General features: G+C 37.6%; 1 protein-coding gene across 12 annotated transcripts in view; it reads right to left on the reverse strand.

The window, feature by feature from the left end:
• The window catches only part of ATP7A (ATPase copper transporting alpha), a 153460-nt gene that overhangs the window by 20931 nt on the left and 117312 nt on the right, over positions 1–15217 (reverse strand). For all 12 annotated transcript variants that reach the window (XM_072816029.1, XM_072816018.1, XM_072816025.1 and 9 more), the window contains 3 exons: positions 8385–8579; positions 6653–6835; positions 4194–4410 (listed from right to left, as the gene is read on the reverse strand). In XM_072816029.1, the coding sequence (XP_072672130.1) occupies positions 4194–4410; positions 6653–6835; positions 8385–8579 (595 nt within the window). The remainder of the gene's footprint in view (positions 1–4193; positions 4411–6652; positions 6836–8384; positions 8580–15217) is intronic.

Raw genomic sequence — 15217 nt, forward strand, 5'->3', positions numbered from 1 at the left:
GCTGAGGTGGGCACTTGACGGGATGAGCACTGGGTGTTGTTCTATATGTTGGCAAATTGAACACCAATAAAAAATAAATTTATAAAAAAATAAATAAAATAAAATCCAAAAAGGCCACCAAAAAAAAAAAGCTTTTGACTCTACTACTCCAAAGAATTGTTCACACAGTGTACCACTGATCTTTACTTTCATAAATCTAATGGCTAATTCCTGTTCCTCATCTTACTTGCCCTATTAGCAGCATTTAACACAGTTGATCACTCCCTCCTTCCTGAAATACTTTCTTTCCTTGGCTTCCAGCACATTCTTATGAGTTACCTTCTCATTCACCACTTCTTCCATCTTCTTTGCTGATCTCCCTGACCTATTAACCTATCATATTGTAGGACTCAATCCTTTTTTTAAAAAGATTTTATTTATTTATTCATGAGAGATACAGAGAGAGAGAGAGAGAGAGAGAAGCAGAGACACAGGCAGAGGGAGAAGCAGGCTCCATGCAGGGAGCCTGATGTGGGACTCGATCCCAGGACTCTAGGATCATACCCTGGGCCAAAGGCAGGCACTAAACCGCTGTGTAGGACTCAATCCTTAAATCATTTTCCCTCCTTCTTCTATCTATCTACTCTCACTCCTTGGTGACCTTATCCAGTCTCATAGCTTTAAATATAAGCTATACCAGCTTTGTCCAACAGAAGAATTTGGAAATGCTCTTTTTCTACTGTTTAATACAGTAGCCATTAACAACATGTGGCTATTGAGCAGTGAAATGTGGCTAGTATGACTGAAGGGCTGAATTTTAAATCAAAAAAATTTTAAGTTTATTTATGTATTTATTTTATGCAATCTGTACACTCAACATGGGACCCAGACTCATGACCCCAAGATCAAGAGTCACATACTCTTCTGACTGAGCCAGCCAGACAACCCTGAATTTTAAATTAAATACAAATAATTTAAGTTTAAATAGTCATATACAATGAATGGCTATCATATTGGATGACACAGATCTATAAGTGGATGACTCCCAAATCTACATCTCCAACCTACTCTGTTTCACTGAACTCCAGACTTGTATACCCAACTGCCTAGTTGTTATTTCCATTTATATGGCACCTCCAATTGAATATCTAGTAGGCACTCAAATTTAACATGTAAAAAACTGATCTCCTGATCAGTTCTCATCAATATTGCCCTTTCTTTTAAAAAAAAGATTTTTAAAATTTATTTATTCATTAGAGACATAGAAAGAGAGAGAGAGGGGCAGAGAGACATAGGCAGAGGGAGAAGCAGGCTGCATGCAGGGAGCCCGATGTTGGACTCGATCCCAGGACTCCAGAATCATGCCCTTAGCCGAAGGCAGGCGCTCAACCACTGAGCCACCCAGAGATCCCCAATATTGCCCTTCCAATGGTCTTCCCCATTTTATTTAAATGGTAACTTCATCCTTCTAAATTGTTAGGCCACAAACCTTGACATAATTCTTTTTTTTTTCTTTTTCCTTGACATAATTCTTGACTCATGTTTCTCACACACCTCATATCCAATGTTAGAAAATCTGTCAGCTAGCTCTCCCTTCAAAACTCATTCATATTTTGATCACTTCTTATGACCTCTACTATTAACACATTGGCCCAAAACACTTATCTTTCACCTGGATTATGGCAACAGCCTACTAACTCATCTCCCTGCTTCTGCCCTTCCCCTTATTCCTCCAACCATGTATTTTTATCAGAGCATCCAGGGTAATACTTTTGAAACATTAAGTTGGATTCTGTCACTCCTATACACAAAACTCTCCAATGACTTCCCATCTCAAGGGCAAAAGCCAAAATTCTTTCAATGTCCTTACATAATCTAGCGCTGTACTGCTCTCTAACCTCATCTCTTACCCACTTCCCACTCATTGACTCTGCTCTAGGCACAGTGTTCTCCTTGTTGTTCCTCAAACTAGTCAAGCACCCTGGACTTTGGTACTTAACATCCCTCCTACCTGGAATGTTCTTGTCACAGATACTCACATAGGTTTCTCCTTCCCCCTTCTCAGGTTTTTGCTCCAGCACCAACATCTCAATGAGGCCTACCCTGATCATCCTATATAAAATGGGACACAATACTCAACAGCATTCCCTATTCCCTACTTTACCTTCCTTTATTTTCCTCTACACTACTATCTCTATCAGACATATTATATTTTCTTATCTATTTGCTCACTGTTTTGTGTTCTCCCACCAGAAATACAAGTTCCAAAAGATAGTCACTTTGTCTATTCTGCTTAGCTGATTCTTTAGTGTCTTGAACAGTGTTTAACAAAAGGTGTCAAATGAACAAAATTACTATGTGTCAGTATACTTGATGCTGGAACTTCACAGACAAATAATAAAATATAGTTGGGTAGAATCAAGCAGGTAAAGTATTATCATGCTAAAAACAGAGAGTACGTACAATTGTGATTTAAAAAGAGGAGCAAATATCTCTACCTATACATGTCAGTCAGCAAAGGCTTCACTGAAGAAAGAGGTGAGCTGAATCTTGAAGGATGAAAATAAGTTCATGAGGTAGATGCCACTGTAGGAAAGGACATTATCCAGAGAAAACAGTGAATTAAATGATCTAATAGGCGTGAAATGACACAATGTAAAAAGGAACTGTAAGTAATTCCATATAAATGGAACACAGAATGCATGGAGGTCAGTGGAAAAAGACAAAATGGTTGGTGCAGGGAGATAGGAGACATAGCATGGGGAACAGACCTAGAACAAAGTCCAGAGAGACTGGTCTTTGTCCCACAGGAGACAACCAGCAAAGCCAGAATCCCTAACAGAACTGCATTGATAGGGTTTAGGATACATACAAATCTCCAAAACAAAAATTTTCTGAGGGGTAGGCATAACTTTCATTACATTCCTCCAAAGGTTCATTATTCAAAAAATAAGTTATAAAACACTATAATAAAAGGTATTAGTCAGAAAGTTATATAATCATATTTGCAGGTTAGCAAAATCACTCAAGCATAAATGGGTAGGGAGGTGCTATAACACTCAGGTGGGTATATTATGTTTGGGGGCAGATGGACAAACCAACCAGAAATTTAGGAAAACAGGTTTTGGCTAGAGATGTGGATTTTGGAGTGGTGGTAAAAGCCTAGAGGTGGCAGAACAAGCAATAGATATGAATGAGATTGTACACAGAGTATATAAAATAAGAAAAAGACAAAGAACAAAACCCTGAGGATACCCAGTATTTGAGAGAAAGAGAAAAGAGGAATTAGAGGAGGATTGGAAGCAACAGCCAGGTAAGTGACAGGATAATTTAGAGAAAGAATGGTCATGAAATTAAGAGAAGAAAGAACTTTAGGAAGAAAGAAATGGTCAATAGTTCTCAAATGCCTTAGGCATTTGAGCTCATGCAAGATGTGGACTTGAGAAGAAACCACTGGAGTAAGTATTGAATAAGGTCATCAATGCTTAGAATGCTACTTAGAAAACGTAGTTTCAGTAGTATGGATGGGACAGAAGACAGGCTGTGCAATGAATAAGTGAATTAAGTAAACCTAGACTACTCCTTCTAATAGCTTAGATATAAAGGAAAATAAGAGACAGGATACAATCTAGACAGGATTACACTGATATTGATGGAAGAAATGTTTATATGTTTAGGAGAAGGAGCCAGCACAGAATTGGAAAACAAAGAAGCAAGGGGAGTAACAGAATAAGGTCCCTGGAGAATCAAGAGAGGGTGGGATCTAGAGCAAAGAGGAGGGATACCTCTTCCCCTGAAAAAGGAATCATTCTGAGCAAAAAGTTCAAAGAACAAATGTCTGAGAACCTTAATTTTCTATGTGAAAAATAAACTTGATAATTTGCTTAGGGAACTAAGGAGAAGGCCACAGTATCTTGTGCAAGATATAAAAGGTTTAGAGTAGCTGTGATGAGAAATAAAAGAAAGATAGCTGAACTAATATGGAAGATCAGCTAAGACTAGCATTTGTCACCCTATGGTACAATCAAGGAGCACAGTTGGGAAATATTCTCGAGTAACTCAAGTGAAGTGATCAGAAGGCCTATGGTAAAATCATTTGAGAGAATGAAACCATGATGCCAATTTTTGTTTCTTATCTAACAGTTCAGGATTATAAAGTTAGACATCTGTTAATATTTGTCCCATAATTGGTACTATGAAGAAAATTAGCTTACTTGAGAGCTGGGCATCAATAATCATGGAAGATGAAGTTGATGACTGTTCATTATTTGCACCAATTTGAACCAGGGATGCATTTTTAATATTATTTTCCTCTATCTTCCAGTTATCCTTATGTAGCAAGCCTTCAATATTGATGACTTTACAGCTAATACCACAGCCTGGCACAACCTGGAAATCTATGCAGGTACCCAAGGTTTCAGTGTCCAGCTCCTAACAAATAGAAACAGAAGGATTTCTTCTGCTGTTCTAATAATCCAAGATCATCAATAGCACACTCAAAGATTACCACTGGTTAATTCTAAATGTTTAGACACATGCCACATGCCCAGTTAATTCTAAATGTTTAGAACAAAATATCAGAATTGTTTATTTAAATCCCACTCTCTAAAATGTATACCAAGTTTAGAGAAAGAAAACAGGTAAGATTTACCAATATTCTCTGCCTTTTCCAGTAGAGAATTACAAGTTAAATTTTTAATTCTATTGTCAAGTCAGATTTTCTATTCAGTACAGGGCAAAGGGTAACAAAGAACAGGGCCTTTAGTTACCAGAATGCCTCTCTAGTATGATTCTGTGTCCTTAGTAAGCCAAAGAATTTTGGTGGCCATCATTGTTTCCTGGCTCTTTATATCTTCATCCTCTCTGTTGTTTGGTTTGGGTGTAAAGAAGCCAGGTCAGTAATAGTAAATTGGTAAAAAGGAAAGAACACCAATGATAGGAATTGCCATATCATAACTGTAAAATTATGAGATAATTTACAAAGAACTTATACAAATCAATGATAAAAAGATAAATAATCCTATGGAAAAAAACAGGCAAAGGATACAAGCAGAAAGAAATTCAAATAGCCATTGAAAAGATGCTCAGCCTATTTACATAATTATGTAAATGCAAAGCAAACCACCAATGAGTAAATATTTTTTATTTATTAAATTGGAAAAAATAAAGTAAGAATGTGGGGAAATGAGCACTAATAACTTTTGGTGAAAGTATAAAATGGTACAACCCTTCATGTGGGTATTGGTAATATTTGCTATGTAGGCATTGGTCGTATTCATCAAAATTTAACTGCATGTATCCTTTGATCTAGCAATTGCACTGATACGCATTTAACATAAAGATAAACTTGCAAAAGCTGACAAGAACATTAACTGTACATTATAAAAGACAAAAAACCAATCATATAGTAGAATACAATATAGCCATTAAACATAATGAGGCAGATCTATATGTCCTAATATGGAAAAATCATTCAATAAAATAAAACAAGGTACCAAAGATTGGTCACAGTGTGACCTTTCTACATAAAGTCTAAAAAGTAATAAATGCATATATTTTCAGATATGCATTAAAAATGGTTAACAAATGCACACTTTTGGGACTATACTAAAATTTACTGAATTATATAATTTACAATGACCTTTATAGTATGTATCTCAATAAAGCTGCATAGTTATGGTCTGGAAGCAGATTATCCTCTTTCTGACATTGTGACAGAAGGTCAATTGTAGCCTAATGCTATGTCACAATGCCTACATCATTCATCTCATTTAAACTCATCACTCAGGCATTTTACCATCTCACATCATCCTAAGAAGGATTAGTATAGTAAAAAAAGTAATTTTGAGGGAGAGAGAGAGAGACTACATTCACATAACTTTTATTACTGTATGTTGTTATAATTATTCTATTTTATTATTAGTTATTCTTATTAATCTCTTACTGTGACTAATTTATAAATTAAACTTTATCATAAGTATGTATGTATAGGAGGAAACACAGTATATTTGGGGTTCAGCACTCTGCAGTTTCAAGCATCCTATTGGGTCCTGGATTCCCTGTAGATAAGGGGAGACCACTGTATTTTATCTTATTTTATTTTTTAAAGATTTTTATTTATTTATTCATGAGAGACAATAGAGAGAGGGAGAGAAGCAGAGACAGAGGCAGAGGGAGAAGCAGGCTCCATGCAAGGAGCCCGATGTGGGACTTGATCCTGGGACTCTAGGCTCACGCCCCAGGCTGAAGGCAGGCGCTAAACTGCTGAGCCACCCAGGGATCCCAAGACCACTGTATTTTAAAAGACTGCTAATGAATTAACACTTGCTAAACTTTGGAAAGAAGAATTATGAAAGAGGGCAGGGAATGAGGCTTTCCTTTTTCATTATGCAACTCTCTGAACTCTGAATTTTCCTACCATAAATAGGCACTATATTTTAATTTTTTAGTCAACAGGGGTCATCTGTGTGATAAAATTATAATTTCCTTTTCCATCTTTATAGTCTTCTGTATGAAGAAACTAACACATATTATAAAATAAAATGAGAAAATAGAAGTCTTTCTAGCCTCCTACCAACTATATATGTAAATCATAGTCAAACACCAGTTTAGATTTGGTCTGTATAATTTTTGTAGAGGACAACTACACTAATAAATAAAGGAAAAATTGTACCTGTTTGCAGTATTTGGTTATGGCTGCTCCTAGAGGGTGTTCACTATTACTTTCAGCAGTCCCCACGATGGCCAGGATCTTATTGCGTGATATTCTGTTACTTTCCACTAGAATCTTTACTTGATTCACTACTGGGGTTCCATGGGTAATGGTTCCAGTCTTATCAAATACGACTACTTTCACCTGTAAGAAAATTAAAATACACTGTACCTATATGACTTAATATCACTTTCCCAAAAATAAGAAAAAGGTTTATTTTACCATATGAATATTTTGTTTCTTAATAAATTGACCTTTCACTTAATTGGAGTTGAACTGTCTTTGAGTGAGCAAAAGTAATGGAGAATAAGGAAAAAATACTCTTATTTATATCTAATAACCCTCCCTTGCAAATGTTTAACCATACTGTGAATATATGTTAAACAACTAGAACTAATTGTTAATTGTTGACTATTAGTAAGTAAAGAAGAGATGACTCTGCCTCCAGGGAAAGAGAAAGGCTTTCAATACTAACCAGTTCCAGAACTGGAGTGGAAATCTGGGCAGTAGGCATATGATTATAAAAGAAAGGTAATTGTGAGCACCAAATAAGACCTGCTGGTTTGCTATGACTTTATTGGGTCTGGATGAGAAGCCTGGTCTGAGAAGAGACAGCTCAGTGAACCCATGAGGGCAACTGAGCCCAGACTTCCTTAAAAGGAAGAATCTGGAATTAGAGAACACAGTCACTCCACAGTAAATTTGGAATATGAACCTTGAAAACTGAATAGCTTGAGGAAGCAGGATGAAAAGAAAAAGAAAAACTAAATACAAAGCATAAATCTGAACATAAGAAGAAATAGCTATAAAGAGTATTATGGAAACAGCTGAGGAAACTGGAATATGGACTAAAGGTTAGATAACAGTATTATAGCAATGTCAACTTCTTGCTTTTGATCTCTATATTATGATTATGTAAGAGAATGTCCTTGTTCTTAGGAAAGGAGCCTGACATCTGCAGTAAACGGAATACAAGAGTTCTTTATACTGTTCTTTCAATTCTTAAGTTTGAAATTATATCAGAGTAAATAAAAAATCACTATAAAAACTAACAGCTTGTATTCACTGGTTATATGAGGTTCCAAGTCTGTTGTAAGCTGTGTTCTGTGTTTACTACATGCATCTGTATATAGTTTATATATATCCTCATAATAAGAACATATTAGAAGGAATACGGTTTTAGTTGAAGTCAAGCAGCCTTGATTGAAATTGTTGTGGAAATCCTAATATGAGAGAGATGAGGAATAAGATTATATTTCTGAAGTCATAGCTGCAAACTGTCAGCTAGTAGCAAAGGCAAAGAAACTACAATGTTACTACTATAAGCACTATCTTACCTTGAAGAACACAAGCAAAGACTTGCATTTTTCCTGGGCAAATATGTCTTCTATCATCCTTATCTAAAGACATTTTTAATCTAAGCTGGAATAGGACTCCCAAGTTTTTCACATCAGGGTCTGCTCTAAGAAAGAAGACCTGTAGTAGTTTTAGAGATCTTACAGAACTAAGACCAATCCAGAACAGAACCAAAAAAAAAACACCTTTCCTACCTCAACCCTCAAGACAGTCCCAGAAGCAGCTCATGGGATCATGAGAAGAAGCTTCTGCACCATGTGGAAATAATTTTAGATTCTGTTTCTCAAAAGGGGTTCTACTGCCAGTTTGGATGGAACAGTTCTGGAGACTATCTTACCTTATGAGCCATCTCCAATGGCTCGCCACCTTTGATTAGTATGCCATTTTGAGCGCCTACTCCTGTACCCACCATCACAGCAGTTGGAGTGGCTAGTCCCAGTGAACAGGGGCATGCAATGCACAGAACTGTGATAGACGCTTGGAAAGCAAAGCGTATTATCGTTTCTGTTCGGGAGATACTTCTGTTATATCCCTTTAGAAGAAAGGCATGAATTTTGGTTATTGATCTAGAGCTGTATAAAACAAAAGGAACAAAGCTTAACTCTATTTAAATAAAACCACATTTTTCAAGTCACACATAACCTACTTAGCTGCCAACATATACATTTCAGTTACTAGTAAGAAAACACTTTTTTTTCTTGTAGGAATATAAGAAATTGTGACATTACTGGTAAACAAGTCATAGTCCTAAAATTAAAAATTCAATTTTGCTGATTCCTAAGTTACAAACTACACAGTTAACCTAAAGAACATGAAAACACCTGGGTGACTCAGTGGTTGAGCGTCTGCCTTCAGCTAGGGGCATGATCCCAGATTCCTGGGATCGAGTCCCGCATTGGACTCCCTGGAGGGAGCCTGCTTCTCCCTTTGTCTGTGTCTATGCCTCTCTGTGTGTGTGTCTCATTAATAAATAAAATATTTTTAAAAAATCTAAAGAACATGGGCAACCCCAGTGGCTCAGTGCCTTCAGCCCAGGGCCTGATCCTGGAGACCTGGGATCGAGTCCCACGTCGGGCTTCCTGCATGGAGCCTGCTTCTCCCTCTGCCTGTGTCTCTGCCTCTCTCTCCCTGTCTCGCTCTGTGTCTCTCATGAATAAATAAATAAAATCTTAAAAAAAAATCTAAAGAACATGAAAGTCACCTTGTTCCCTCTATATTGAGAATAATGGCTTTTATTAGAGATTTTCAAAAATAGCTGCAAACATGGGACCTAATTCTTAACAAATCTGATCCTGAACAAAAAGAATTCTGAATCTCTACATACTAAGACCATAAATCTGCCTTTCACACTATACTTTAAAGACAATGGAAAAATCACCCAGCATGCAAAGGAAGCTTAATCCTATTTCAGTAAAATTTTCTTGAACATAACAGGGTGAACTGAATATATCAGGTAGTACAGCTCTTAGTGACATTGAATATTTGCTTGTGTGAGTAAATACAATTGACAGCATTAGGGGAAATCTCCTAGACCCCCTTGAACTCATGAGAAAAATTCCTAAGGGATACACATTCCAAAATACTCAGCAATCTTCTTGTTCAATGTGTAATTAACCAATATGAATCATTTAAAAAATTATACTAATGAGCATATATCATGAAGTAGACATGTAGTTTTTATTACTCAACCTGTTCTATTTCTTTTTTACATTCAGAACCACAGTAATAGTGTAATAGGAAATCCATTTGGAAATATTCACAATCTGGTCACTGAGAAATGGGAAAAGTTCCACCCTGCATTACAGCCAACCCACTGTGTTTGAGGAGCCAGAAGCACAGGTGAGATTAGAAGTCACCTGTCCCAACAAAGCCCCATTCCATAGCTCTGTGAGTTTTTATCCCAAGCTTCAACAACCAGAGGGAACGGTGAGAACTGGTAACTAAAATACTGGCATAGGTAAGGGTTTGGCTAAAGGCCCTGAAGAGCCTAAGCACCAAGGAGAGAAAGGGAGATCAAGTAACATATGAAAAGGGGAAGAGACAGGAACTATCATGGGGCCCAATTTCCATTTTAAAAAAATAGCAGGAAACTAGATGATTTGTGGAGGTGTCTGTCATCTGTGGCAAGAGTAAATCCCTCCACCTCATCTAACTCTCTGAAATGTTCCAGAGTTAGAAGACTTCAGTTTGTTTTTTATCCCCTTAAAAGAAAGACCTCTTCTCTCCGACCACTCCCCTCCATTGCCCCCAAGAAGCCACATGTCCTGATCTCACACTCTTCTTTCCGATTTCCACTGTCTGAGTCTAGAGTGAGACAGAGTCCCTCCTCCCTGAACCCAAGATTTAAGGAGTTCTTCCCCAATGCACCAAGGAAAAGTAGCCAGATGAGACTGAACACTAAAGTTTTGGAAAAAAGCACAGATGCAATTCCACAAACTAGAGGCAGTATTATTTATACACAGAGACAGGTTTAACACATTCTATCCAAAAAGGGGCTGTAGGAAGCTGTGGTCATCAAAACAAGCTGTGGTCATCAAAACAGTGTGGTACTGGCACAAAAACAGACACATAGATCAATGAAACAGAATACAGAATCCGGAAGTGGACCCTGAACTTTATGGTCAACTAATATTTGATAAAGGAGGAAACTATCCATTGGAAGAAAGACAGTCTCTTCAATAAATGGTGCTGGGAAAATTGGACATCCACATGCAGAAGAATGAAACTGGACCACTCTCTTTCACCATACACAAAGATAAACTCAAAATGGATGAAAGATCTAAATGTGAGACAAGATTCCATCAAAAGACTAGAGGAGAACACAGGCAACACCCTTTTTGAACTTGGCCACAGTAACGTCTTGCAAGATACATCCACGAAGGCAAAAGAAACAAAAGCAAAAATGAACTATTGGGACTTCATCAAGATAAGAAGCTTTTGCACAGCAAAGGATACAGTCAACAAAACTAAAAGACAACCTACAGAATGGGAGAAGATATTTGCAAATGATGTATCAGATAAAGGGCTAGTTTCCAAGATCTATAAAGAACTTCTTAAACTCAACAGCAAAGAAACAAACAATCCAATCATAAAATGGGCAAAAGACATGAATAGAAATCTCACAGAGGAAGATATAGACATGGCCAACACGTACATGAGAAAATGCTCTGCATCACTTGCCATCAGGGAAATACAAATCAAAACCACAATGAGATACCATCTCACACCAGTGAGAATGGTGAACATTAACAAGGCAGGATACCACAAATGTTGGAGAGGATGAGGAGAAAAGGGAACCCTCTTACACTGTTGGTGGGAATGTGAACTGGTGCAGCCACTCTGGAAGACTGTGTGGAGGTTCCTCAAAGAGTTAAAAATAGACCTGCCCTACGACCCAGTAATTGCACTGCTGGGGATTTACCCTAAAGATGCAGATGCAATGAAACGCCGGGACACCTGCACCCCGATGTTTCTAGCAGCAATGTCCACAATAGCCAAACTGTGGAAGGAGCCTCGGCGTCCATCGAAAGATGAATGGATAAAGAAGATGTGGTTTATGTATACAATGGAATATTACTCAGCCATTAGAAATGACAAATACCCACCATTTGCTTCGACGTGGATGGAACTGGAGGGTATTATGTTGAGTGAAGTAAGTCAATCGGAGAAGGACAAACATTGTATGGTCCCATTCATTTGGGGAATATAAATAATAGTGAAAGGGAATAGAAGGGAAGGGAGAAGAAATGGGTAGGAAATATCAGAAAGGGAGACAGAACATGAAGACTCCTAACTCTGGGAAACGAACTAGGGGTGGTGGAAGGGGAGGAGGTTGGGTGGTGGGGGTGAATGGGTGATAGGCACTGAGGAGGGCACTTGACAGGATGAGCACTGGGTGTTATTCTGTATGTTGGCAAACTGAACACCAATAAAAAATAAATTTATTATTTAAAAAATATATTTAAAAAAGGGGCTGTAGGAACATAGAGGAAACAAGCTACTGATAAACTACTTCCTACTAGAGCAAAGTAACAGTGCATATAAATTCATACTCTCTTAAGTGCAGGCTACACTGCACATTTACTCATACTATCTCAAACATATGGACCCCTAAAAGGGTACTTGACCTAATACAGTGGAAGTGTGGTAATAAGGGTAACATGACATGGTAATGGATGAACAAGCATATGGTGATGCTAAAGCAACAACATACATCAACAAGATAATAATTGTTCAGGAAAAATCCTTTTCCATTGCTGAGGTTACAAATTCAAAGTTACCTATGAACATTCTCCTCTGAATTCTTTTTATTTTCTTTAACATTTTTTTCTTAAGATTTTTATTTATTTATTCATGAAAGACACACACACACAGAGAGGCAAGAAACACAGGCAGAGGGAGAAGCAGGCTCCTCGCAAGGAGCCTGATGTGGGACTCGATCCCTCATCTCCAGGATCACACCCTAGGCTGAAGGCGGCACTAAACTGCTGAGCCACCCGGGATGCCCCCTCTGAATTCTTTTAAAGCTATGGCTTAAAACAAAATAAAAATCCATACCAATAAGAGAAAGGATAAAAATCATGCGATCATTTCAATAGATGCAGAAAAAGCATTTGACAAAGTACAACAATCCATTCATGATAAAAACACTCAACAAAGTAGGTTTGAAGAGAATATAGCTAACATAATAAAGGCCATTTATGAAAAACCCATAGTTAACATCATCCTAGAGAAAAACAGAGAGCTTTTCCTCTAAGGTTGGGAACAGAACAAAGATGTCCACCCTAACCATTTTTATTCAACACAGTACTAGAAGTCCTAGCCACAGCAATCAGACAGCAATAATCAAAAATAAATAAAAGGCAAAATCTAAATCAGTAAGAAGTAAAACTTTCACTATTTGTGTATTACATGATATTATATACAGAAAACCTGAAAGGTTCCACCAAAAAAACTAAATTCAGTAATGTAGCAGGATACAAAAATCAATCTACAGAAATATGTTGCATTTGGATACACCAATAATGAAGCAGGAGAAAGAGAAATTAAGAAAATAATCCCATTTATAATTTCACCTTAATAATAAGATGCCTGGGGATCCCTGGGTGGCTCAGTGGTTTAGCGCCTGCCTTTGGCCCAGGGCGCAATCCTGGAGTCCTGGGATCGAGTCCCACGTCAGGCTCCCTGCATGGAGCCTGCTTCTCCCTCTGCCTGTGTCTCTGCCTCTCTCTCTCTCTCTCTCTCTCTCTGTCTATCATGAATAAATAAATAAATAAATTTTAAGAAAAGAACTGCTTTAAAAAAAAATAATAAGAGGATACCTAGGAATAAATCTAACTAAAGAAACGAAAGGCCTGTACTACGAAAACTAAAACACTGATGAAAAAAATTGAAGATGACACAAAGAAATGGAAAAATATGCCATGCTCATGGAATAGAAGAACAAATATTATTAAAATGTCTATACTGCCTTGGGCACCTGGATGGCTCAGTTGGTTGGGTGGCTAACTCTTGATTTCAGCTCAGGTCATGATCTCAGGGTCCTGGGATCAAGCCCTGTGTTGAGCTCCATGTTCAGCAGGGAATTTGCTTGAGGATTCTCTCCCTCTCCCTCTGCCCCTCCTCCAGCTCATGCTTGCTCTCTCTGTCTTGAAAATAAATCTTTTAAAAAAGTCTATACTACCCAAAGCAATATAAACATTTAATGTAATCCTTATCAAAATACCAACAGCAGGGACACCTGGGTGGCTCAGTGGTTGAGCATCTGCCTTTGGCTTAGGGCATGATCCTGAAGACCCAGGATAGAGTCCCGCGTTGGGCTCCCTGCATGAGGTCTGCTTCTCCCTCTGCCTGTGTCTCTGCCTCTCTCTCTCTCTCTCTCTCTCTCATGAATAAATAAATAAAATCTTTTTAAAAATACCAACAGCATTTTTCACAGAACTAGAGCAATCCTAAAATTTATATAGACCCACAAAAGCAATCTTGAAAGAACAAAGCAAAGCTGCAGGTGTCACAATTCCAGACTTCAAGTTATATTACAAAGCTGTAGGAATGAAAACAGTTATAATAATGGCATAAAAATACATAGGCCAATAGAACAGAATAGAAAACCCAGAAATAAACCCACAATTATATGGTCAATCAATCTTCAACAAAGTAGGAAAAAATATCCAATGGGAAAAAGACAGTCTCTTAAGTGGTATTGGGAAAACTGGACAACTACATGCACAATGAGGAAACTAGACCACTTTCTTACACCATACAAATAAATAAATTCAAAATGGGCAAAAGACCTAAATATGAGACAGGAAACTATCAAAATCCTAGATGACAACACCGGCAGCAACCTTTTTGATCTCGGCTGCAGCAACTTCTTGCTAGATATGTCTCCAAAGGCAACGGAAATAAAAGCAAAAATGAACTATTGGGACTCCATCAAGATACAAAGCTTCTGCACAGCACAGGAAACAGTCAACAAAACTAAAAGGCAACCTATGGAATGGAAGAAGATATTTGCAAACAACATACTGATGAAGGGTTAGTATCCAAATTATATAAAGAACTTATACTCAACACCTCAAAAAAATCCGGTCAAGAAATAAGCAGAAGACATGAACAGACATTTCTTCAAAGAAGATATCCAGATGGCCAACAGACACATGAAAAGATGCTCAACATCACTCATCAACAGGGAAATGCAAATCAAAACCACAATGATATATCACCTCATACCTGTCAGAATGGCTAAAATCAACAACACAAGATATAACAGGTATTTGTGAGTTTGTGGAAAAAAAACAACCCCTCTCATACCATTGGTGAGAACTGGTGCAGTGACTCTGGAAAACAGTATGGAAGTTCCTAAAAAGTTGAAAACAGAACTACCCTTCAATCCAGAATACTACTGAGTATTTACACAAAGAATACAAAAACACTAATTCAAAGGAATACATGCACCCCTATGTTTATGGCAGCATTATTTATAATAGCCAAGGTGGAATATTACTCAGCCATAAAAAAGAATAAAATCTTGCCATTTAATTAACAAGGCAGGAAACAACAAATGTTGGAGAGGATGCGGAGAAAAGGGAACCCTCTTACACTGTTGGTGGGAATATGAACTGGTGCAGCCACTCTGGAAAACTGTGTGGAGGTTCCTCAAACAGTTAA

This window comes from Canis lupus, chromosome X, assembly GCF_048164855.1.
Source record: "Canis lupus baileyi chromosome X, mCanLup2.hap1, whole genome shotgun sequence".
NCBI lineage: Eukaryota > Metazoa > Chordata > Mammalia > Carnivora > Canidae > Canis > Canis lupus.